The sequence below is a fragment of the Prionailurus bengalensis genome, chromosome E1 (assembly GCF_016509475.1).
Source record: "Prionailurus bengalensis isolate Pbe53 chromosome E1, Fcat_Pben_1.1_paternal_pri, whole genome shotgun sequence".
NCBI classification, from domain to species: Eukaryota; Metazoa; Chordata; class Mammalia; order Carnivora; family Felidae; genus Prionailurus; species Prionailurus bengalensis.
The window spans coordinates 45,043,401-45,069,880 of NC_057347.1; the positions used below are offsets into that span (position 1 = coordinate 45,043,401).

Sequence of the window (26,480 nt, forward strand, 5' to 3'; positions counted from 1 at the left end):
CTGGTTTGCCCACAGAAGGGCATGCACGCCAGTGTATTCCAATTAATCTATAACCTAATTATAAAAGAAATATCCAATTTAGTCTGGTGACTTATCTGGTGGAACATGAATTCACATCTTTATAACAACATGACTTCTGTTATAAAGTACAGCGGAGTCCCGGGCCAACTTTGGGCTGTTCTGAGTTTCCTCTGTCCACGGAGAGCCTTGAACCCAGCCCTTCTACGTCCTCGTGTTCTTGCCTATCTGTGACAAAAGGAACTTACCCAGAGCTTTGAAGAAGCCATCTGTCCATTCGCGGAAGGGTATGCACGGAAGAGTGCTCTCTTTCATTGGTCACTCCCTGGTGATCACCACTGTGGAGGTTTCCAAGTGGTTGATTGGAATGGATTCCTCTTCAAGCCCAAACTGGCCATTGCACACTGGCAACCTTACTAAACTACTTGCCTCTCAGTAATTGCAAGCAAGGTCAGGGAGCATTCACCACTCCACTCCAAGTAACAACATCTATTTTCTCTCGTGCGGGGTGAGGATTCCTATTTTGGCTGTTACGGCTATATGCCTATAACACGTGCGTGTTCCTAAACCATTCTGGTAACTGTCAGCCGTCAGCCATTCCTTGAGTTCCTGTTACATGGTGGGCATTGGAAATATGACAACTAATGGCACCTGCTCTCAAGTGGCTTCCAGCCTAAGGGAGGAGGGAGATAGGAAGAGGAACCCCAAGGTGGACTTGAGTCCAGAGGGTGTTATGGGAATACAGAGGAAAGACAACAGCAAAGTCACCTGACCCCCAGGAGAAGCTCTAGAAACTTCACAGAAGAGGTGCCCTCAGGGTTGAGAGGCAGGCCGGCCAGGGCCTTGAGTACCTTGCTAATGTGTTTGAACTTGATCTGGGGGGATCCACTAAAGAATTTTCCACAGAGGAGTGACACGATCCAGACGGATCACTCTTAGTACCGTCTGGAAGACTGGCTGGAAAGGGTGAGGTGAGGGCAAAATGTCCAAGGAAATGACTCTGACAATTTCCAGGCAAAAAAAAAAAAAAAGAGAGATGGCCCGGCAGAGGGGAGTGTTGATGGACAGATTCCCGAGAAAGGAGACAAGATGATCTGGCTTTGGTGTGTGATTACTGTGAAGTGTGAGAAATAGCAGCAGAAGGAACCCAAGATAATTTCTGGAATTCTGGCTTGGGCAGAAATTAATTCAGGAAGAGGGACCATTTTGAGGGAACCAGATGACGCAGTCAGCATCTTGAGTCTGAGGTGCTTGTGGGACACGCCATGGGGAAAAGATCAACAGCTAAAATGGAAAACAAACTCAGACGAGAATTCTCACAGATCTGCACTTGTCAAACTGTGAGCTGCACATTCTCTCTCCATGACGTACATTTGGAGCTTGAGATGTCGTGTGCAGAGCCACGTTATTGCTCAGGTGCACCTTGAGGGTGCGGAATCTGAGCTACAGTCGAGAGGGTGGCTAGGACAAACAGCACACCAGGTGCTAAGGGTGACTCATAGCCTCCCAGGGTGGGGCCTTCTGGCAGTTAGAACCGGTGTGTGCGTGTGTGACCTGCCTCAAGCCGCACACCGGCCTGGAGCCAGAAAGAAGGGAGGCCCGACCCTCAAGGAATCCGACAACGGACAAGCAGAAGTCAGAAAAATGAGAAGGATGAGTCATGGAACGCTTATGCTCTGTGCTAAGCCCTGGCTGCTTTCATGACACCGGTCAGGGTGTTGGTGGGTTGACACTGACAGATTAATGGGAGAATAACTTCCCCAAGAGCTGTTTGAAAGAGGAGAAGCTGAAGGTTTCACAGGCAGGGTAGGCTGAATAAGAAGGTAATGAAAGGAGGCATGCAAATATAGCGAGGTCACAGAAAACACAAAATGCAAATTGAGCCAGCCTTCTTGGACAGCTGCACTGTCCTCAGAGAGCTAACATTTGCAAAGAGCCATAGTATGTAAAGCACCGTATTGTGGATTATACTTTCTGGCCCATGGGCTCTTGTCTTGTTTTGCTTTTTTGAACTTGACCACAATCTGGAGCAGCGCTGTCACATAGAACTTTCAGCAATGGTGGAAATGTCCTATATCTGCGTGGTCCAATATGGCAACCACGGGATACATGTGGCATGTGAAATGTTGGCTGTTTTCTTTTGATTAATTTAAAGTTAAAGGTAACTAGCCACACATGGCTAGTGGCCACCTTATTGGACGACACATTTCTAGACTTTCGCCGCCCTCACGTGTGGATGGACATTCTGACATTTTAAGCCACTGCAGGTTACTTGAAGAGGCTTTCTTTTTAATTTTAACCTCCAAAGTTTGTGTGGATCATTATGGACAAAACAATTAAGATGTTTATGTTGGGTAGTTGCCTTCACACTTGAGAGTACCGTGCTTTCTGGGAGGTTCAGGTGATCTCACTGGTCAACATCCCACCGAGCCAGGCCTGGGGAAGAGCCAGTTGCTACTGTTATCAGGGTTACTGCCTCTTTCCAATGTAACATTGGGTCCTTGTGACCTGGAATCTAAATATTTAGTTGCTGGTTGCTGATGGTAAAGGACAATAATCTTGTTCCTATTAGCAAAGCAAACAGTACTCTTGAAAAACCGAGAGCTGGGTGGTCTCCGCCTTCGTTGCCGGCAAAGTAAATGCGGTGACGATCTGTCCTAAGTCCTTGAGGTTTGTGCATTTGGACCAGCAAGGATAGATGAGAAATGCTCATGATGTCCCTTTTCACAGAAGGTTGCTGCCTGCAAAGTCATGGGCTTATCATTTTCATCATTTTCTTTCTTTGAAAAAAAAAAGATTTTTTTTTTAATGTTTATTTTTGAGAGAGACAGAGTGTGAGCGGAGGAGGGGCAGAGAGAGAGGGAGACACAGAATCCAAAGCAGGCTGGCTCTGAACTGTCAGCACAGAGCCCGGCGCGGGGGTCAAACCCATGAACTGTGAGACCATGACCTGAGCCGAAGTCACACGCTCAACCGACTGAGCCACCCAGAGGCCTCTCATTTTCATCATTTTCTATGGGGAAATCAGGGCTCCTGTTTCTTTTCTGTGAAGGTTTGAGAAGGCAACATATCCTGTCAATCACAGCAGGGAATGATCCAGGCGATGTGTCCTCCTCTAGGCCAGCAGCTCTCCTGGGGACACTGTTTCCTGTTCATATTGAGAGACTGCTTTGTTTTTAGTCTACTGCTCATCCAGCTCCTAGTTGATGACTTTGTGGAGCTGTTATGTATTTCCCTATTTATTCTAATCCGATTCGTTAACAAGGTTGGATGTAACTTTGAGAAGGGTCTAAAATTAAGTTGCCACATAAGGTTGGCTTTTGGTAATGTGGCCTGGGATTGGGCTGAGGCAAAAGAAGGTATTCTAGAAGTCTCAGAACCCAATACGTACTGGAGCACCATTTGTAAGAACAGCCAGACACCAAGGCAATTTCTAATGTAATCAAATGTTAGTATGATCCCAAGAGTCTCACTTGTTCTTGCATTGATCCCACAAGATAAGCATTAATAATAAGTACCTCCGTGATGGGAAACTGAAGTGCTTACAAGTGCTGTGTCTGAATTCACACTGTAATGAGGGACAGAGATGGCCCTTGATGATAAGTGTTCTTTCTATGCCACACCATTAACTTAAATGTATTTAGGAGGCACCACTTTAAAGAACATCTCAGCACGAGCTGGGTGGTTATTGCTTTATCTTGGATTTAGACGTAAGACAACCTCTGCCCAAGGCACTGGTCGTGGTGAGGCGCTTGTGCGGAATGGTGTGGCCACCGCGTTGGGAGATCTGCCCCCTGCCAGGCAGGTGTCTGGAAACGATGGCTTGATATTGGATCTGTTACTTGATGATAAATGTCTCACTTATTCCAGGTTCATCAGAACTGTGCCAATCTGAGATTGGGGCAAGGAAGGAACGAGTGACAGAAGTTGCAATACCAGTGTCAAAATACAGGTGGTGGTGCACTTCACCTATTGACCCTGTGGTGGAAAACTTCCCATGGATTAAGCAGTCCACTTCCCTACCACGCGCTCAGTCAGAATGAACTTCCCTTCACAGATCAGAGGCAAAGCGTTCCTTGGAGTTTTCAGCCACAGGAGTCTCTAAAAGGGAATTACTTAGGGGAATGTTTACCTAGGGAGGAGGGCTAGGTTAGGTTTACGTCTGCTCATGGACACGTATCTTTCTCCTGGTCTTTTCTCGTCGACCAATGATCTTTTGCAACTCTAATTGTCTGATGTGACATTCAATACACTGAGCTCTGGAAACTGGGACTAATCTGGCCTGGGTTCTCCTTTGGGAGGTGCCCATGTTCTTATACCCTCCTCTGGGACCTGAGGATCCCATCCTCAGGGATCCCCTGGGATCCTCATCCTCCCTGGCACTGAGGTTTGATAAAGAGGTTTGGTAAGTTCTGTATCCCCTCAGGATTCAAAATATAGCAGGGCAGGCCCAGACTATGAAGGCTTAGGAACAGCCAGATTTTCATAGAAATTTGGGTGGGGGTCCAAACCTGGGAGGAGAGCTCTCCAAAGCAACCCATGATCCTGGGGGTTGAAGAGTTCTGGATACGGTTTGTCTCATAAGGGATCTCTGGCTTCACTTGTACCAAGCAAAAGTGGAAGGATTGAGCGGGGGGTGGGGTCAACACTAGGAGCACACAAGTCATATGGCTGTTGAATGATGCTTTCAGTGACATTCTCACTCCCCGTGCCCTTCCTGTGCTTTTGTATCTGGGGGGAAATTCTCCAGTATCCCCCAAAGAATATCTGTATACAGAGAGGAAAGCAGAGGTGAATTCCACTGGGGAAAATTCTGATTTCGTCACTCTTCTTGACACAGAAGATGTGACCTTGAAGGCGCTTGTACAATCAAGGCTCAAACCCTTGGGATATCATTACCTGGAAAATAAATCTGAGATTATTTAAGTAATGTTGTTTTGGGGTTTCTGGCAGATTGAGGTACAGTGGCATAGTGCAACATGAAAAATCCTGTTCTTACACTTTAGAAATTGCCAGCTTTATGCGTTTTAGCACATATTTTTGTCCTTATTTCATAATTACTTTTATATGTACAACCATATCCTTTTTTAGATGTGGTCTGAGCATTTTGCCATGATGATTTAAAGAATGAATAATTTTTATAGCATAAAGAAGAAAACTACAGAAATCTGTCACCAGCCTGTCCCCTAAACAAAGTTTATGGAGAGGAGCATAAAACTTCTAGTCCTAGAATGTCCCAAATGTGTGAGTATTGCCATACAAAATGGCCACGGCTATGCATGTGAATCCTTGCGTGAAAATAGAAGAACCCAGCTGCCCATTTCTTTACCAATCTAGGAAGATTGCTACATGCTACCGTTCGACTTAAATTGCCTTTTTTCTTATCAGTCCTTGAGTTTTGTTTCTAAGTGCAAAAAATGTGAGAATTTATCTTAATGCTAGAAGTGTGCTGTTCGAGCCAAACTAGATTTAATTTTTGGATTAATCTCACTCCCTAAGTTCAATCAGCAGCAGGCATTATATTTAGTCTTCGACTAACAGGGAGCGATCCAGGCGATGTGTTCTTCTCGATGCTGCCAATGTTAGAAGATAGTCTCTTTCACCTTTAGACTCTAGGTGGAATATCTGATTGTGCGATTTTACGTTCCTTAATAGGGAGTATAGATCTCACCCAGGGATACATCTACACCCATATACATCAATCGCTGATGTTTCTGAGGGATCCTTTGAACATTAAATAACTGCAGTGTGAACCTCCTAGATTAAAAAGAAATCCCAACAAATCGATTGATATCAGGTGTCCAGGATCTATCTCAGGGATCCACACCGCTGACAGAAAGCGAGAGTCCATCCTCTAGAGTATATTGCAGGCATGAAATATTAAATAAGAATTCATAAAAGGCGTCTGGCTCATCTTAAATCAATTCGCCATGCTAACAAATGGGTGTTGAATGCAGCTTGTGGTGTTTGGTGCTTACATAGGATAAGTAAAATTCTTACTCGGATAAGATCTTAAACATGAAATATGATCGTATCGTTCAGTGGTTCAGAGCACCTTCCCCGGGGCTGGGCTCCCTGGAAAGGAACTCTGACTCTACCACACACTGGCTATGGAGTCTTAGGTCAATTTTCTGGTCTTTTCTGAGGCTCAGTTTCTCATCTTTGAGGGGAGGTAAATATATAGAGATTTATGAGAATTAAATAAGCTAATAACGTATAAAACATTTGGCACAGTGCTGGAACACTGCCACCACTCAGATGATGGTAATGACGGTGACTAGTATTGTCATTGTCTTATCACTATTATTTAGATCTTATCCTTTTTTATTATCATCCAGACAGAAATATTTGAGCAATTTCTAGTCATTACACGATGCAGTTATTGCTACATTTTAACTGTATTTGAAAGACCAGACTAAGCAATGCAATGAGTTAGACTATAAGTCCATATACAAATAAGATATATCTTCGTACCCATATCTATGTATGGCTGTGGTTATATGGACCGATCAGATAGACACAGGTGCAGGCGTGTAGATGGAGAGATGATGCTGTGCTTTAGAAAGCCCAGTGCCTCAACTCTTGAAGTGGAAGAGTTGTAGCATTTCTGATTTGGATGGTATCTCAGAGACCATCGCCATGGGATCCATCAGGAAAGAAGAACGAGGCCCAACCTGGGTGAAGGGGGACAGTCACACAGCAGAGGAGCGGCCCCAGGCTGCATCCAGGATGGGATCTCCTGCCCCTGTATCTCCCTGCTCTGAACTGTAGGATTTGTTTCTTTGTTTGCTTGTTTGCTTTATTTATGAGAGAGAGGGTGTGCATGAACCTGAGCAGGGGAGGGGCAGAGAGAGAGGGAGACAGAGGATCTAAAGCAGGCTCCGTGCTGACAGCAAAGAGCCCGACGTGGGGCTCAAACTCACGACCCGTGAGATCACGACCTGAGCTGAAGTCAGACGCCCAACTGACTGACCACCCTGACTTTCAGGATTCTCCAGTACCTCCTTTTGGAGTTGGCTTTTTCCTAAGTGACATATGCATGTGCACGCACGTGTATACACACACACACACACACACACACACACACACACACACACGGCAGCAGGAGGGTATCTCCCAGAGTTCTAAGTACCTGTTTGGAAGATGACCCAGTTGAAAACCGGGGTCTCTCCAAATTTGTCTCTTGCCCCCCAAATTGATCTTGTTTCTTCTCATTTGGGTCTCTTCTGTATTCCTGTCGTCTCAGACAAGCCTGCAGAATACAATTTTTTTAAAAAGTATCTTTGGTTTAGGTCTGCGACAAACTTTCATGACTTTTTGCTTAATTCCTATCGTGAGGAACATGAAATACACAATGTCCAGCTTCAAGGGCTCATCAGCACATTTAGCAAGTGTCAAGACACTCAGCCAGGCATCACGACTCTCTTCCCTTTGCCCCAAAATGCCAGGTCAAAAAGAGTCATCTCTGCTTTAATAAGTTACAATGACAAACACACTAAGAGGCGTTTTGACAAGTGTGTCCCCAACAATTGCTTCCTTAAGGCAGGAAGTACCTGAGAGGCAGCATTGACTTCCCCTCTGTCTTCGTTCTCTTCAAAGCCCTGCTCATTCCAGCGTGGCTCTCTGTCCCCCTGGATCACTCCCAGTTATGGGATCAGACCCTTCCTACCTGAGAGCTTTCGCACCTGCCCTTCCTCCCCTTTGAATGCCTTTCACAGGGGTGTTCACAGCACAGCAGGCAAATCTGTGGATCTACTAAGATCCAGCTCAAGAGACATCTCTCGCCTTGCCAAGCTCTTCTTCCCCAGGCCGAATTAATTGCTCCTTTATACAAAAGCAGCTGGAATTACACAATTTTCGTTTTTACTGTTGTATTTAGTTGCTTTGTTTTGAGCCCGTGTCTCCTGCAGATCAGTGAGGACCCCCTCAGGGTAAGGACCACCTCTTACCTTTTGAATCCCCTCAGCATCTAGCACTGCATGTTAGCTCAATTGCATTATTGTTTCAGGGGGAAATATCAGTCCCTGAATGCAAAATAATAAAAACAAAATAACCACAAAAAAAAATTCCATTTTCAAAAAACGAAATTAAGAGAAAAATCTAGTACCAAAAGATTTCTTCTCCAGTATCAGGACTGAACAAACCCCAAGAAATCATGTGCTATATGGGGGTTTCCAGTGATATTTTAAATAGTTTAAAATAGGAAAACTTCTTGGAGCCTTTCTGTAGATCCAGTGCCCAGATTCACCTTTGCTCTGCTAGAGCCAAATTATCCCCTGTCATGGTAAAGAAACGCAACGTAAGGACCCAACAATACTGTTTCTAAACAGGGCCTGACATCTCCCTTTCCGGGCTGGGTTAAGAAAGGAAAGATTCCTTCCGCATTTTCCCCCTTTGTTAGAAAATGCATCTCCTTCTTTGATGTGGAAGGACATGCCAGAATTTCACACCACTGGGAAAGCCTAATATCATGCTACATGGTTAAAAATAGAAATGACCTGATATTAACAAAACATTTACCACTTGGAATTGGGAACAGCAAGTTGGTTTACATTGTGCCTCACAACAATTGCTGGTGAGGCACTGGCCTGGGGGTTGGGGCGGGGCTGGGGGGGTGGTGGCTCATGCACTGTTGGCCAGGTGATACGTGCAGCAAGTGGAATCCTGGATTCCCAGGAGAAGGGTACTGTTCCACCCTGCCTTACTGGGGAAGGGAGAGCACTCCAAAATGGTTGCCGCTTTATTTTCCCCCCTGTCTCACTGTTAACCTTATTTTCAAAACTATGCTATCTAGATAGCAAGCCATTTTAATAAATCGTGGGCAGTGTTTGTTTTCATCAATAATTGAAGCAAGAAAACCCCCCAGAATACTGGACAGTAACTATAATAAATAAGTGAAACAAACACCAAGTAATAAAATAAACCAAGGTAAACCTAAAGAGAGTTAGCCAGAGAGTTCAATGACGTTCAAGTAAATATGGGCCTCTTCTTTTCCATTCCTTTTACAATGACTTCAGATTGGAGCTCGTTTGGGAGGAGTCCTGGCTGCCACTGTTGTTTCCTGGAGCGGCAGATGTCTGTGTTATCCTAACCGACTGGGATTAAAGGCGCAAGAGGCAAATGCTGATAGGCTAAAAGTGCAGGACGGTGTTAGCAAATGCACGCAGGACCAAAGCAGATTTTGTGGGATGAACAGAATTCTTGTGGGTTGAGTGTTTTTGAAAATTCTCTCCAAGAATGCATGCAACTTAAATATTTCTTTACCAAAGGGGGAGGAGGAGTAGAATGGTTTGCAATGTAAAAAAAAAAAAAATTTTTTTTTTCTCCCTCTGGTTTCTTATGCCTCCTCTCACAGAGGAGCAAGAGAACAAACCAGCATCAGGGTAGGTCCTTCCTCATTTTTATCTTGATAAAGCCAAGCAGTCTTTCTGTGTAAATCAAGCATTACTCCTCTCGAAGTTACAGCTTTGCAGAGTTGAAGGGACACCAGGACAGAGAGGCAAGTCTAGACTTCCAGTCCTGGAAATAGCAAGAACCTAGCCATAACTGCCACCTCGTCCTCCAGGGGCTGGTTTTCTTGTTACTTGCTTTTTTTTTCATCTTTTTTAAATGTTTATTTATTTTTGAGGGAGAGAGAGTGTGTGTGAGCAGGGGAGGGGCAGACAGAGAGGGAGACACAGACTCCGAAGCAGGCTCCAGGCTCTGCGCTGACAGCAGAAAGCCCGATGCGGGGCTTGAACTCATAAACTGTGAGATCATGACCTGAGCTGAAGTTGGATGCTTAACCAATGAACCCTCAGACGCCCCTGGTTTTCTTGTTATTTGTAATGTGAATGATTTTTGTTGTTGTTGTTGATGCTGGTGTTGCTTCCTCTTTGGGGGTCCTGGAGTGACAAGGGCAGAGTATGAAACCTTAGGATGCAGGATGCAGAGGTTGAATTGATTTGTAATGATTACCAGGGGCTCCCCTTCCTCTGGAACTTTAAAAATATTCCCCTTTCAGAGTTCCACATGTCTGGAGCTAGATTGCTATAAATAAGTTTCTGTTCATGTGACAGAACTGGCTGAGGGCAGTCTTAAAATGGAAGGCTTCAGGTAACTCCTCATTTCCTCCTTGGGATGGGCGGCTTCCTCCTCCCCTCCTCCTCTGGTGTAGCAGCCCCCCACCCCCCAGCCCATCCCTGTGACTGCAGGCGCCCAGCAGCCCCCCACCCCCCACCATCCCTGTGACTGCAGGCACCCACTAGTCCCCCACCCCCCACGCATCGCTGTGACTGCAGGCGCCCAGCAGCCCCCACCCCCCAGCCCATCCCTGTGACTGCAGGCACGCACAGAGCACAAGCTACCACTGTGGGGGCAGAACACAGAATGTGCACATGTGCCTGTGGGGCATGACGTGGTTTCTGTGACTCACGGTAACTCAATACGGGTAAACACGACAGACCCGCACCCTGCCACTTTCTCCAACGTGACCTTGGGCAGGCTGACTACCTCCATTGATTCTTGTTTCCCTCATCTGTACGAGGGAGATGCCCTCTGCCGCCAGACTGCTGGGGAGCCTGGGGCCCCGTTGGCAGGACGCTCAGCAGAGTGAGTGGCTCCTGGGGAGTGTTCAGTGAAAGACACTCATCACCACCGTCACCGCCGTCATTAGCATCATTAGGCTTTAATTGTTGCTTCTGATCCCATTTCTTGGTTTACTTCTATTTCTAAAGTCAGCCTTTGCCAAATCATGTGACTCTGATTCTGGTCAGGGAAGAAGAAAGGATCTTTCTGTCTGGGCCTGAGGTTCATCCTTGTTTTTGTGCTCTGGGAGCAGAGGTCTGTCTCCTGAGCCCGCAGTTCCCCCGCCAGACAACTGAGAAAGTCCTGCTCTCAGTCAGTCAGGCTGCCTTGGAAACTGATTTTTCTTCAGTGTTACAGATTCCTTCCTTTCCTTTCCTTTCCTTTCCTTCCTCCTTCGTTTTTCTTTTTTTCTTTTTTTCTCTCTTTCTTTCTTTCTTTCTTTTTCTTTCTTTCTTTCTTTCTTTCTTTCTTTCTTTCTTTCTTTTCTTTCCTATCTTCCTTCCTTCCTCCCTCCATCTCTCTCTCTTTCACTTTCTAAGTTTATTTATTTTAAGAGAGAGAGAGAGAGAGAGAGAGAGCACAAGCATGAGCAGGGGAGGAGCAGAGAGAGGGGAGAGAGCAAATCCCAAGCAGGCTCTGTTCACATAGCACAGCACAGCGCAGAGCCCTATGATGCAGGGCTCAAACTCATGAAGGGTGAGATCATGATCTGAGCCAAAATCAAGAGTCGATTGATTGATCGTGTAACCTGCTGAACCACTCAGGTGCTCCAAGTGTTAACAGCTTTTGGAACCTACAGGGGTCCTCAGTTTCTCAGTCAGTCCCTCCCAGTCACCATCCAAGCTCCTGGTGCCTTAAGAAGCCACATACCCCAGGAACACTTCCCAGACTCACTGGGTTCTGGTGTGAACCGCCCCCCCCCCCCCCCCCACCACAGCACATCTCTGCCTCTTGAGCAGGTGGCCCCTGTCAAGGTTATTGTTGCTTGAAGTCTCCAAGCATTTTGAAACGTGGGAGTTGTCCCTGCTTCAGTGGGGACGTTTTTGTTGTTCTTATGATCCAACATTTTGGGATTTAATTATCATTGGGGGGCATTGTTCAAGCTCATTAGTTTTAAGAGGTTAAAAAAACAAAGGTGTAAAAATAATTTGACATGATATTCCCCTCAAATGAGTTTCTTTTCCTGTTCTGTCTGTGAAGAGTATAGAAGCATGTACCCCAGAGGTGAGCAGAGCAGGGAACCCACCTGGCTCCTATGGGAGAGGAAGCCGAATTATCTTTACTCCTTCAACCCCCTGAGTCAATGGTTCCCGAGCCCCTGCTACCTGGTATAGTCACCTAGCACGTCTTTGAACAAGTTTATATCGTCATGTTGAGTTGTTTGCCTGGTACGTGAAAAATCAGGATGAATAAATGACGGGAAATGAAACCCATCTGAACACATTTGATAGATTACCGAATAACATTCTGAAATGCCAAGTGTAATCTTTCTCTCCAGCTTTCAGTAGACATTAATGGCTAAATTCTGCCTTAAGTTACATAAACACGTTTGACCAAAAAAAAAAAAAGCCTATGCAGCATGAGCACCCTTGAAGAAATAAGAGCCAGATCCTGAGATGGCATATAATTATGTACGAGTTACCAGATTCCGAAATAGCATGTAATATGCCAAATAGATGTTTATTTCCTCTTTTTTTTCAAAAGGGCCCCACCCAACCACCGAAAGGAGTAGCATCAAAATAACTCAGGGTGGGTTTAACCCACCTCTCCTGTTGCCAGCAGACAGACCTGCAAAGGCACTGCTAATTTGGTGCGTACCAAGCCTTCGCATATTTTAGGATGTAGCAGGAATAGTGCATACAGGAGGTTTCCAAGGGCTTCAATTTGAGCCAGTTCATTAAAGGCAAGTGAAGCGCAGGAAGGAATCTGTGGCAAATGTATGATTTAGGAGTCATATCTAGTCATTAGGTCTTATGCTATTTGTACACCCTGAAATGGGACTCACGGGTGTCCAAGCAGGTTGCTGTGCTAGGAGCGAGAGCTGGGATTTCTTGGGCCACAAGTAACCGGCCAAGCTCATCGATGACCCAGGATTTCAATACTGACCTAACGCAAAGTCGACCCTGGTCAATTATCTAGATACACACAAGTCATATACGGACCAAGTTATTGAGGGGTTATTAAGGTCACGTAACAGATTCTTAAACCCCTAGTTTAAATCCTTTCTGGAACAAGACAAGGGATAGACTAAATAATACAAATAACTTATTACTGTTCCCTTCAAAGTAGTTTTGCTGGGTTGCTACATACTTCATTCAACAAGACTCAGAACGTATTAAAGACAACCATAATTATTTTCTGCAGACCTTGTGGTGAGTGGTTTTGAAAATGCTCAATGGGGGTGGACTTGGCCTTGAGGAATAGTTACAAGTCAGCTGAATCTAAGTCTGATAAACAGAGCTGGTGGTCAAGTTGGGTAATGCTGACTCACATCAATGACAGGGCATTCAGTTCAACGTAGAAAAGTAAGACTCCATCACTGCCCTTAAGAGGCTGTGGTCCGGATTGAGAGGAAGTCACACAAAAGACAATTTCAATACTATTTCATAAGCAGTGTGAAAGAGTTAGGAAAGGATGTTTTGGTGTTGGGAGTGATGGAAATGTTCTAAAACTGGATGATGGTGATGGGTGCAACTTTGGTAAATGTTATGAAATTACACACTTAGAACAGATGAATTTTATGATATGTAAATTATACCTCAATAAAGTTGTTTTTTGTAATTTTTTTAATGTTTATTTTTGAGAGACAGAGCGGGAGTGGGAAAGGGGCAGAGAAACATGAGACAGAAGATCCGGAGCAGGCGCTGCCCTCTCAGTGCAGAGCCTGATGTAGGGCTTGAACTCACAAACTATGAGATCATGACCTGAGCTGAAGTTCGGATGCTTAACTGACTGAGCCACCCAGGTGCCCCTAAAGTTGTTTTTTTTTTTTTTTTAAAGAAGGGTGTGGTGGGAGTACAGACATTCCATTTAGTTCTAAATTCAAACTGCAGTCCTCACCACCCTTGTCAAGAGAGTAAAGAAGGGAGGAGAGGAGGTCAGAGACGTGGTTAAGGTTTAGGCTGGTCTTGCTGTGGTTCTTGGGTCTTGGGCCTGCCTTTAAGTGAGGGGAAATAACTCAAGAGCTGCATGCATTCCAACTGCATAGTCAAATTCACATTTTAGATCCACTTCAAAAAAGCAATCTGAAAGATGCCAAGGTTGGAGGCGAGGAGACCAGTAATAAGGACAATGGAACAATCCTGGAGACAGACGGTGGCGGTGGGAACCAGAATGGCAGCAACGGCATGGGAAGGAAGGCACAAGTTCACGAGCATTTGGGTAATGGTGGCAGGACTTGGTAACTGGTGGGGTGTGGGTGGTGAGGAAGAGAGGGGAGTCGGGCAGGCTTAGGTCTCTGTCGTCAGGGAGGGAACGCAGAGGAGGATGGCAGGGGGTGGAACAGGCTGGCATCCCTCTGCAACACCCAGCTGGAAATGCCCAGCAAGCAGGCGTGCACGTGATGTCGACACTTTGGGGGAGACTCGGGATTTCAAGTCGCTAGTCTGGGAGTGGTGGTTAAAAACACAGGAGGGATGAGATGGGTCACAGGGACCGTGTGAATTAGAAGAAAACTGGGCTGATGGAAACCTGGGGGAATTAACATTTGAGGGGCAGAGAGAAGACTGTGACAGGAACAGAAGGAAAATCAGAAGAGTGTGATGTCAGAAAGGCAAAGGAGTAATGTTTTGAGAAGAAGAGAGTAATAGTGTCAAATGTAGATAAAGCTTTAGAAAACAAAGCCTAAAAAGGTGTCTGCTGGATTTGGCTACTGACCTTAGTGAGAGAACAGTTTCAGGGGAGGGGAGGTGACAGCCAGGCCACAATGGGTTAGGAATGAATGGGGAGCCGGGGAGGGGAGGGGGGAGGTGATAGAAATGTAGCTGTCTGGGGACATCTTGGGCTGTGGCCAGAGAAGGACACAGGGTCCTCAGGCAGCTTTGTTCTTTTGTTCTGAGGACAGGAGGGACTTGAACGTGTTTGTAGGCTGAGCCAATTAGAGGAAGGAAATGTCCATGATACAGACGAGAAGTGCCTGGATGGAGAGGGGCTGGGCACAGCGGGGTGTGGACCAAGAACTGGGGCCAGGCACTGGCAGGGAGAGTGTCACTTCACCCTCGGGGCTTGAGGGGCTGGATGGATGCGTAGCCTGGAATGGAAGGGGAGGAGTGCCGTGGCTTCCCACCTGATGGCCTTGCTTTGTTTCCTGTGTGTGTAAAACAGGAAGGGAAGTTCTTTGTTGAAAGTGTGGGGATGGGAGGTCCAAAAAAAAAAAAAAAAAAAAAAAAAAGGAGAAAAGTTTAAAATGGACGATGACAGAGGAAGCTGATGGACAAGTAAACATGTTGATGTGAGTCAACCTTCACTCCTTTCTCTCCCCCACTCCGCCTCTCCATCTATCAGCAAGATGTCTCTTCTGCTTCTGTTTCCTGGGTTGGGCCACATCTCACCGCCTCCACTCCTACCCTCTGGGTCCAAGCCGCCATAATTTCTCTCCTAAATTTCTACCAGGGTTTCCTTACTAAGTTTTTCTGCTGCTTCCCTAGCCCCTTTTGGTCCTTTCCCCACACAGCAGCCAGAGTGATCTGTAAAAGCTGTAAATCAGGGGCGCCTGGGTGGCTCAGTCAGCTAAGCATCTGACTTCTGTTCAGGTCATCATCTCATGGTTTCTGAGTTTGAGGCCCGCATCAGGCTCTGCGCTCTGAGCACAGAGCCTGCTTTGGATCCTCTCTCTCTCTCCCTCTCTCTGCCCTTCCCTAGCTCATGCACTCTCTCTCTCAAAAATAAATAAATAAATACCCCCCCCCCACCTCCCCGTAAATCAGATCATACCACTCCGCTGCTTAAAATCATCCAATAATTCTCAGTGAGATAAGTATAAACTCCTAACACCAAGCTTTGTCCTGAGAGATTCAGGCATCATCTGGCCCTTTTTACCTCTCCTACCTTGTCATGTTGCACATTCTCCCTTGGTCAAGGTGTTTCAGCTACTCTGGCCTTCTTTTGTTTCTTCCAGGGCTCCAAGTTAGTTCCTGCCTCAGGGCCTTTGCACTTGCCTTCCTGCTACTCAGGATGCTCTGGCTGACTCTTTCCCATCTTTTACCTCCATGGCCAAATGTTACCACCCAAAACTTCTGTTTCTTTGCTTCCTTATATATATCAGTAATTGAAACTATCTTACATATTTATTTCCTTGTGTGTAGGGTTGGTTTCAATCCCAGAATACGAACTCTGGGAGAGAGGGGACTTCGTTTAGGACATAGTAGGTACTTAAGAAGTATTGTTAAAGGACAGTGTTGAAGGCTCAATGAGATTAGAAAAATACGACCGTGGTGACTTTAAGCCACACATTTGTGTGATTTTCTTAAGCACAGACCATCAAATAATGATGGATTTTCTTACATGCCTATTCTGGAGACAATTTCAAACACGTATTTCCAAAGGAGGGTCAGGTGGCAGAGGCATCCTGGTGAAAAGTAGATGGATTCCCAGTGTGACCAGTTCAGATATTTATGTTCTTATTCATTGTGCAGAAATTCCGTCAATTTTACAGTCTTGTACGTGGGTTGGCAAGTTGTGGGAGGAAATTGCTGACTTTGTTTCCAATCCCAAAGCTAAGCTGTGTTATACAGGTGAAATCAGGTTACTAAGATAGGTCTGGTTTCCTTGGTGACCCAGGAGGTTTGGTTATATTTGACATTGCTAAGAAGGAGAAAAATCTGATAACGACAGTTCTGTGTTTTCCTAAGGGAAGGAGCACTTTTCAATCCTCGGCTGAGGCTGAGGACATGCCTCCTTGATTGGCGAGGGTTGACCTCTGGCCATCCGGCTGAGCGACACTTTCTAACTGCTCCCAGAATCCCACACCCAGTCTGGCAAGCTTGTCCTATGCCAGCTCTGGGTAATTACATCATGACTCCTCAGGCTCCCTGTCTGGTTTGTTTTTGCATGTAAACACTGTAACTAGGGTGACGAATAGTTAGCTTGTTGGAGAATGTGCTAACACCTTTTTTCTGGTGGGATGACAGTGGAAGGCCATATTATTTTATAAATGGTGCGTCGATCCAGTTAACTCTTTAATGGTTTTTTTCTTGATAGCTGGTTTATCAAATGTCATTTGTTTATCAAAGGTTTGTGAGCCAAGCTCTGTGCTATATACTTTTTCAGTATTATTTTATTTTCATGACAACTATTATGAAGTAGGTACTATTTTTTTTTAATTTTTTGAGTTTATTTATTTATTTAGAGAGAGACAGGGACAGTGTGAGCAGGGGAGGGGCAGAGATAGAGGGAGAGAGAGAATCCCAAGCAGGCTCTGCACCAATGATGTAGAGCCTGACATGGGGCTCGAACTCACGAAATTGTGAGATCATGTCCTGAGCCAAAACCTGAGAGTCAGACGCTTAACCGACCGAGCTACCCAGGCACCCTGAAGTAGGTACTATTATTAGCCCCATTTAAGTTAATGTTTATTTAGTTTTGAGAAAGAGACAGAGCATGAGCAGGGGAGGGGCAGAGAGAGGGGGAGACACAGAATCCGAAGCAGGCTCGGGGCTCTGAGCCGTCAGCACAGAGCCTGCCGCAGGACTCGAACTCACGGACTGCCAGATCATGACCTGAGCCGAAGTCGGACGCCCAAAGGACTGAGCCCCCGGGGCGCCCCATTAACTCCATTTTATTTATTTATTTATTTATTTGAAAAAAATTTTTTTTCAACGTTTATTTATTTTTGGGACAGAGAGAGACAGAGCATGAACGGGGGAGGGGCAGAGAGAGAGGGAGACACAGAATCGGAAACAGGCTCCAGGCTCTGAGCCATCAGCCCAGAGGCCGACGCGGGGCTCGAACTCCCGGACCGCGAGATCCTGACCTGGCTGAAGTCGGACGCTTAACCGACTGCGCCACCCAGGCGCCCCCATTAACTCCATTTTAAAGATGAGGAAGCACAGAGAGTTTCAGTGGCTTTCCATGGTCACACATCTAGGATGTGATGGGTTTTGGATTTTAGGAAACGATTACTGCTGATCAAACACTGATACTGCACCCTGAATTCTCTCATAAAGCTGTAGGCGGAGGGGGAGGATAGTTCTAGTTTTCTACACTTACCTGGTATTCAGAGTCCGCTTTGTGCTGCATGTCCCGCAGATACTGAACATCACTCACGAACTTCTGCCTGTCCCTTGCTTCGTGCAACATGATCCTTAATCCCCAACCTGCATATACAAGATAAATGAATGTGCTGTGGCACAATTCTTTGTTGCTTTGCCATATTTGGCTTTATCGTAGTATAACTGCTTTTATTCTCTTACAAATCCGATTTCCATTGTTTGAAAGCCACAGATGCCCCTTTCAGCCTGCGAAGACTCTTTGTATTGGTGTTGATGCCCTTACAGCCCTCCTATTCCCGGCATAAATAATGCAGCCACGTTCATCAGCTGGCTTCAGTGATCCTGTCCTGGTTATTCAGAGAGGGTTAGATCAACAGACACCTGCTTCAGGAGAAGTTTTACAACTTGACAAAAAAAAAAAAAAAGCAAGCTAAATTAGCGATGACTGAAGTTACGAGCCCTTGGTAATTTAAATTCACTCAATCAACAATTGTTGTGTCCCTACTCCAGCTAAGGCACTAGGCTGAGCACTGGGATAGAGCAGTTGGCCAGAGGAACATGCCCTTTGCCTTTGCCTTTGTGTTGTGAGACCCTCTGGGTTCAGATTTTAAGCCTTTGAGCACTGACAAGGGAACATTGATTGTGATAAGCACTATGGAGTGGAAATGTGGGCTTTTTTTTTTTTAACCTTTATTTATTTTTGAGACAGAGAGAGACAGAGCATGAATGGGGGGAGGGTCAGAGAGAGAGGGAGACACAGAATCTGAAGCTCCAGGCTCTGAGCTGTCAGCACAGAGCCCGACACGGGGCTTGAACTCACGGACCACCGGATCATGACCTGAGCCGAAGTCAGACGCTTAACTGACTGACTGAGCCACCCAGCCGCCCCGGAAATGTGAGCTTCTATGAGAGATGGTTATTATGGGGAGGGCATCACATGATCTAGGGGGCAAAGGTTCCCTTAGGAGATGACACTGGGCTTGCTAAGGAGTGAGCCAGGCAAGACGCTGAACAGAAAGGACAGCAGGTACAGAAGCTTTGGGGGCAGCAGTGAGGTTGAGGAACAGGTGGGCCAGTGCAGCTGGAGCAGAGAGAGGGGAGGACAGCAACAGAAGGGCTGCAGGGTAGGCAGGAACCAGTTCACTTGGAGTGTGGAAGGTTATGACTGGAAGGGCCACACAACGCCACTGGAAGGATCCAGCCTGGGGAGTAAATGGTTAGATCTGCATTTTATTTTATTTTTTTTTAATTTTTTTTCAACGTTTATTTATTTTTGGGACAGAGAGAGACAGAGCATGAACAGGGGAGGGGCAGAGAGAGAGGGAGACACAGAATCGGAAACAGGCTCCAGGCTCCGAGCCATCAGCCCAGAGCCTGACGCGGGGCTCGAACTCACGGACCGCGAGATCGTGACCTGGCTGAAGTCGGACGCTTAACCGACTGCGCCACCCAGGCGCCCTTAGATCTGCATTTTAAAAGGCCCCTCCAGATCTAGTATGGAGAATGAAAGGGGGGTGGGGGGTAGAGTAAAAATGGAAGTAGAAAGACCACTGGGAATATATTACAATAATCCAGACAAGATGGTGACCACACTTGGGTAGCAACAGGGGAGAGGAGGAGGAGGAGGAGGCCATAGGTGCTATTTACTGAGCCTGCTGAAGTGCCAGGCACTGTTCTAAACATTTCCACACGTGAACCCATTCCATCTTCTGGCCCATGCTTGCGGCAAGCATCACATTTCTCTTTTGCTGATAAGGAAACCGGGGCCCAGCGGGAGTAAGTCACTTGCTTAAGGTTACAGAGCTACTAAATGGTGGAGTTGGGATTTGAACCCAGAGGGTCTCACACCAGGGCCCCCGTGCTAACCACGATGGGTTGGAGGGCTACTCAGGGCTGGTGATCATATGGATGGTGCAGGAGAGGGAACGTGGAGGAAGCCGCCCAGGTTACCGGCTCCAGCAGCTAGCTGGTCAGGGAGAAGGTCCCCTCAGACGATTCTGGAGGAGGGGGCAGATAAACAACATGGAGATGTCAAGCAAGCCGTCAGACGCAGGGCTCTGGAGCTGGCTGGAGAAGTGAAGGTCTGGGCACCACTGGCATTTGGGGGACAACCGAAGTCGAAGGCAGCAGGTGTGCTCCAAAGAGGAGAACCCGAGACAGGATTCTGAGGAACGCTCCAACTTAAGAACATGGAGAAACTGCAAAGGAGCCAGAGAAGCAGGAGGAAAACCAGGTGGGTGCAGTTTCAGAGATTCTGGGAAGAGCAGGTTATTTATAACCTTGGTGAGAGCACTTAGCCGAGAGCGCGGCGGGGCTGAAGACAGATTGCAGGGAACCGCGCCTGAGAGGTAAGGAAGGAGCGCCAGTGCTTCCAAGGGCTTTGGCTCGGATTGGCGTGGCCTAAATTTATGGCCCAAATATTTAAGTTCACGAGGTTATTAAACGGCGCCGTTCATAACGAGCCTGCTAGACCTCAGCAGTATGGTCATCTAAGGTCCCGCACCTCCTGCTGATTGGCCAGAGAAGCGCTCTCTTGGTTTCTCTAGGTATTTTTTTTTTAATTTGACATATAACATTCGTTTCTCGCATACAACATTCTGATTTGATAAGTCTAGTTAACATCCATCACCCACACAGAGTTAAAATGGTTTTCCTCTCGTGATGAGAACTTTTAGGATCTATCCTCTTAGCAACTTTCAAATATACAGTATTATTTTATTTTCAATGTTTATTATTTTTGAGACAGAGAGAGAGAGAGAGAGAGAGAGAGAGAGAGAGAGCGTGAACGAGGAAGCAACAGAGAGAGAGGGGGACAGAGGATCCGAAGCCGGCTCTGAGCTGACAGCAGCGAGCAAGATGCAGGGCTCAAACTCATGAACCGTGAGGTCACAACCTAAGCCAAAGTCGGATGCTCAATTGTCTGAGCCACCCAGTAACCCCAGTAACCCCAAATATACAGTATTATTAACTACAGTCACCATGCTGTATGTCACATCCTCAGTACTTATTTATTTCATAGCTGGAAGTTTGTGCATTTGGACTCTCTTCACCCATTTTGCCCACCCTCCCCACCTCCTGCTTCTGGAAACTGCCAGTCTGTTCTCTGGATGTTCTCTCTGCCTGTGAGTTTTGTTGTTTTATTTTTTTAATCCATGTGAGGTTATACAGTATTTGTCTTTCTGTCTCTCTCTCTATATATATATATAATCTAATATATATATAATTATATATCATATAATATATCTCCCATTTATCTATTCGTCCATCAGTAGATACCTAGTTGGCCTCCATGGCCTAGATGGCTTAACATGGAGTTAGTTAGTGTTTTGGATAAATATCCACAAGTGGAATTTCTGGATCATATGGTAATTCTTATTTTTAGGTTTTTTTTGAGGAACCTCCATACTGTTTTCCATAGTGGCTGTACCATTTTACATTCCCATCAACAGTGCACAGGGACTCCCTTTTCTCCACATCCTCACCAACCTTTATTTCTTATCTTTTTTGATACTAGCCATTCTAACAAGGGGGAGCTGATATCTCATTGTGGTTTTATATGCATTTCTCTCATCATGAGTGATGTTGAACACATTTCATGTACCTGTTGGCCACATGTATGTCTTCTTTGGGGAAAAAAAAAAGTCTATTCAAATCTTCTGCCCATTTAAGAATCAGGTTTGTTTTTGTTTTTGTTTTGCCATTGAGTTGTATACATTCTTTATGTATTTTGGATATTAACCTTTTATCAGATATATGATTTTCAAATATTTTCTCTCATTCAGTAGACTGCTTTTTCACTTTGATGATAGTTTCCTCTGCTGTGTAGAAGCTTTTTAGTTTGGTGGAATCCCACTTGCTGGTATTTGCTTTTGTTGCCTTTTTTTTTTTTTTAAGTTTATTTATTTAAGTAATCTCTACACCCAACACGGGGCTCAAACTCATGACCCGGAGATCAAGAGTCTCATGCTCTTCTGACTGAGCCAGCCAGGTGCCCTGCTTTTGTTGTCTTTGATGCCTTTGGTAGCAAATCCGAAAAAATCTTGCCAAGACTGAGGTCAAGGAGCTTACCACCTATGGAGTATTATGGTTTCAGGTCTTAGGTTCAATTATTTAATCCATTTTGAGTTAATTTGTGCATACAGCGTAATATAGTCCAGTTTCATTCTTTTCCATGTGCCCATCCAGTTTTCCCTGCACCATTTATTGAAGAGACTGTTCTGTCCCAGTGGCAAATTTTTGGCTCCTCTGTCATAAGTTAATTGACCACATATGCATGAGCTTTCTGAGGCTCTCTATTCTGATCCACTGATCTACGTATCTGCTTTTATGCCAATATCATACTATTTTATTACCATAGCTTGGTAATATTGTTTGAAATCAGGAAGCACCATGTCTCCAGCTTTGTTGTTCTTTCCTACACACATTTTTAAATAATTACCATGTGACAGGTGCTGCTGTAGGTTCTGGGGAAAACAGTAGGATAAGATAGACAACATCCCTACCCTCAGGTGTCTCTGCATTCTGAACCTTTCCTTCCCCTCTCCATTTTTTTTTTCAGTTGTGTAGATATTGGCAAAATCAGGTTGCCCCTGACTCGTGGTGACTCCATGTCTGGACTGGTCATTGTGAAATCTCACCAGGTTTATCACCTAGCTCTGAGCAATATCATCTAGCCACTTGTGCTGCTTCCTGCAGAGTTACTGTCTCTCTAGTACAGAAAGTTGGTCTTTGAGGGTCCGAACCTGAAACTATAATCCAACGGATAGTTCCACAGACTACACACAAAACCTAAAGTTTGCCTCTGACCAGTTTAGTAGTCACTTATGGAACTGCACGTTAAAAGATCACTTTCAACTTTTCCTATGAATTTGTACCTGCACAGAATGAAGTTATGTTCCCACTCTTTTCAGAAAACAATGGTGTTAAAACAGGCAGAAAGATGAACCCTTGCTGCTACTGTTGGAAAGAGAAGCCTGTCTGAATATTAATCAGGCAGACAACATAAGGATTCATAATGAAAATATGTTAATGGTCACTAAAGGGGCACATCCCAGAGTCCACTTGGATGATACATTTTGGTTACAAAGTTCACATAGAAAAACTAGCTAATAGAGTCTGGCTTTAATGTGGTGTTATTTTAATTTTTTTTTTCAACGTTTATTTATTTTTGGGACAGAGAGAGACAGAGCATGAACAGGGGAGGGGCAGAGAGAGAGACACAGAATCGGAAACAGGCTCCAGGCTCTGAGCCATCAGCCCAGAGCCTGACGCGGGGCTCGAACTCATGGACCGCGAGATCGTGACCTGGCTGAAGTCGGACGCTTAACCGACTGTGCCACCCAGGCGCCCCATAATGTGGTGTTATTTTAAAGAGGCTCCTGAGTCAAGAGGCAAAACTTTGTCTAACTAGGTAGGAAATAACACTATTTGAACTACTTGTTAGGTTACCTCTGACTTCACAAACACCTACCAAATAAAGGACTTTGAAATTACCTACAAAAGTCTCTTTACCCTCCCATAAACTCTCTATTACTGTACTTTACTATAAAATGTATATTTAGAAGCATCATCGTGCCACAAGTGCTTTCTTATTTGAATACCCTAGTACTCTCTGAGAGTAAACGAATACCATAGGCACTAGGCAAACCGATTATTAGGAGATCGCCACAGTTTAAGTAAACAGGTAAACACTTTCCACCTTTCTGAAGTATCACTTGAATTTCATACTGTACTGCAGGTTCGAAAACTGCCCAGGATGAACAAGAAACAGAAATAACTGTATGGAAGTAAGTTCACGTGAGATCATGCTTAATTTGCAGATCTCAGTTTAGTGGGCCTCTCAACCAGATGGCCATTTGAAGCCCCCAATTTTTTCCTCAGCAAATACAGACAGGGAGAGAGAGAGACACACACACACACACACACACACACACACAGAGAGAGAGAGAGAGAGAGAGAGAGAGAGAGAGAGAGAGAGAGAGAGTGTGTGTGTGTGTGTGTGTGTGTGTGTGTGTGTTGGGGGGGTGATAATAAAATGTGGGCAAGGCACATGTTTCTAAAATAGCACCCTGTATTCTCTCCCATTTCTCACCTTTGAACTGATCCTCAATTTAAAATCCACTCATGGTCATGCACACTTCTGTTTTAAGTCTCTGGTGACAATAGATTGGGCCAAACTTGAGCTTTAAAAATCAACATAAGAAGCCATATTAAATTGGGAGAGGGAGAAGGAGAGAAGGGTGTAGGAGGGATGTGGGGAAGGGAGACGAGCCCTGCTTTGCTGAAAGGAAGAGGGAGTGCTTCTTCTTGGCCTCAAAATTCTACATATCTGTGAAATTTCAATGAGGAATATTCTAAGAACTTTGTGACATATGTATTCCTCTCTAGTGTAAGATTGTGATGAATTCAAACCAAGTTTCCCTGACTAAGGAGAACAGACTCTGATTGCAGAATATATTTCAGTTCTCTAAAATATCATACATACTGTCCTGCTCAGTGACCACACTTGTCCAAAGAATTGAAGGGAGCTCTTTTTAATGACATCAACTATTTCACTCTTTTCTTATTAGAAGTTTCTAATATGGTCTTTTAGAAGTATTAAAGCGAATATTTTCTTGGTTCAGCAATCAAGAAAAATGTAAATTTAAGCCCCTCTTTCGGCTGAAGCATCCTTTGAACCAAAATCTAAATGGCCATATGAATACCTGACAATCAGGTTTCTAAAGTCCCCCTTTTCCACAAGTGGGTGCTTGGAAGAAAGACTTCAGAACTTAGTTCTCCTTTTAATTAATTTGTAATGACAAAGATTACAGGATTCCTTTAAGTCTCGGCTTAAAAAAAAAATCTTAAGAGTTTTAAAATCTTATAAAAATGACTTGAATATAAGCAACAAAGATGAGTGATCTGGGGCCAATTTTCCTAACACCCCGCTACTGAGAGACTGCTGTGGCCCAAGGGAAAGTGGAGGAAATGAGATGGATGGGGGGTGGGGGGTGCGCAGATAATCGGGCTCTCCCAGCCAATTTGGTTTAAGAGATCAAGGGCTGGGTTGGGGGTGTGTGTAAGGGGCTCATAAGAAAAGCTCTTTGGCGGTGACTCTTCATTTTATTGTGACACTGTGGCAGAGATGGGCGGCCATACCCTGGGCTTGCAGACCAGAGGAGCCTGCGGGGAAGTTTTGTAGCTGCGGGGCGCCTGCCAGAGTGCGAATATACGTGACCACAGAGCCCACCCCCACCCACCCACCCCGCCCCCGCACCTGTCCCTTTGAGGCAGGAAAGCACGGGGGACAGGGAGCGGCCAGGCCTCCAGGCCTCGGCCCGATTTCCCTCCAGAATGGCAGGAGTCGAAAGGCTAGGTTGTCCCCCTTCTCCTCCCCACGCCTCGGAGGAGGACCGGGGGGCGCAGGGGGCGCGCGCGGCCGGGGCGGGCAGGCCGTTACCTGGCGGGTCAGTCCTTCCCCACCTGCGAGGGCTGAAGGGGCCGAGGGGCGGGGCAGGCGGGCCGGTCCAGGGCGGAGGAGCCGCCCATCAATCACGCGGGGGCCGTCTCGGTGCTCCTCTTCCCCCTCCTGTCTCGTCTCCCCTCCCTCTACCCTGCCCCTCTTCCTCCTCCTCCTCCTCCCCGGGGACAGCTTTCCGCGGCGGCGGCCCGGCTTTCTAGGGGCGGAGGCGGCGGGGGCGGCTGCCTAGCGTCCTCCCGTTCCCTTGGCAACGCGACCTCCTCGCCCTGCGCGCGCGAACGTGGGGGGGCGGGGGCGGGGCGGGGGCCGCGGCCCTGCGGTCCAGAGCCCGGACGCGCGCCCCGCGGTTGCCGTGGGAACGGGATGCGGTCGGGAAGGCCTAGCGGTGATGGCGGCGGGCGGAGAAGACACGCTGAAGGAGGAGGCCGATTGGCTTTGTCTTGATGCCCGAGCCCAGGCCCAGATACTGAGGCCATCACTTCTGCCCTGTGTCGGTGCTGGGCTTTATAAAGAACGTGGTTAGAAAACGAGAGGGGAAAATGTTTTTAACTGAATAAAGTAATATGAAAGACAGTGTACGGGTAGAGGAAAGATAGGGCAGCCCTGGAGTTTGAGGGAGTTTGGGGGATCTCGGAAATACCTGCTCCAACGTAAGAAGAAGTAGATGATTAAGAGGGGCACCCCGCCAGTGGTAGAAGGGAGACCAGACCCCAGTCATCTCCTGGTTATCAGTAATCTTGGCTGCCTTTCCCAAGGAAGGAGGTTTTTAGAGCTTTAGACTAGTGCCCACAGATTTGGAAAGAAGGACCGGAAAGCGGTGCTAGCCTCACCTTCTCTCTGCCAGGTTTATTTCTGTCCGTGGCTTGGGGTATGCAAAGATGACTCTTACATTTATTTTGCATGCGTAGGCACTCAATAACTTGCCAACTGATGTCAAGTTAGGGCAGTTTTGATTGGGTGGAGAACGGGGAGAAAGGAGACTAGAAATTCTTGGACTTTTTGTCAGTGCCCAGCGTCCCTAGGTGTCTGTGGCTTGGGGTGTCTTTTCAGCAAACCCCCAAATCCAGTCGGCATCTATATCTCCTGCAGCATGGCACCATTCCTAATATTCTTTTAAAAATTTTTTAATGTTAATGTTCATTTATTTTTGAGAGAGAGAGCGAGCACGAGTGGGGGAGGGGCAGAAAGAGAGAGAGACACGGAATCAAGAGCAGGTGCCAGGCTCT

At 46.1% G+C, this 26,480-nt stretch overlaps 1 protein-coding gene across 1 annotated transcript in view; it reads right to left on the minus strand.

Annotated features, from left to right (window-relative positions):
* MARCHF10 (membrane associated ring-CH-type finger 10) overlaps nucleotides 1-25,504 on the minus strand; it is an 83,471-nt gene extending 57,967 nt beyond the window's left edge. Inside the window, 3 exon segments of the mRNA XM_043584927.1 lie at nucleotides 7,151-7,270; nucleotides 17,791-17,897; nucleotides 25,234-25,504. Of these exon segments, the coding sequence (XP_043440862.1) occupies nucleotides 7,151-7,270; nucleotides 17,791-17,880 (210 nt within the window). The 5' untranslated portion in view covers nucleotides 17,881-17,897; nucleotides 25,234-25,504.
* Between the last annotated feature and the right edge of the window lie 976 nt (nucleotides 25,505-26,480).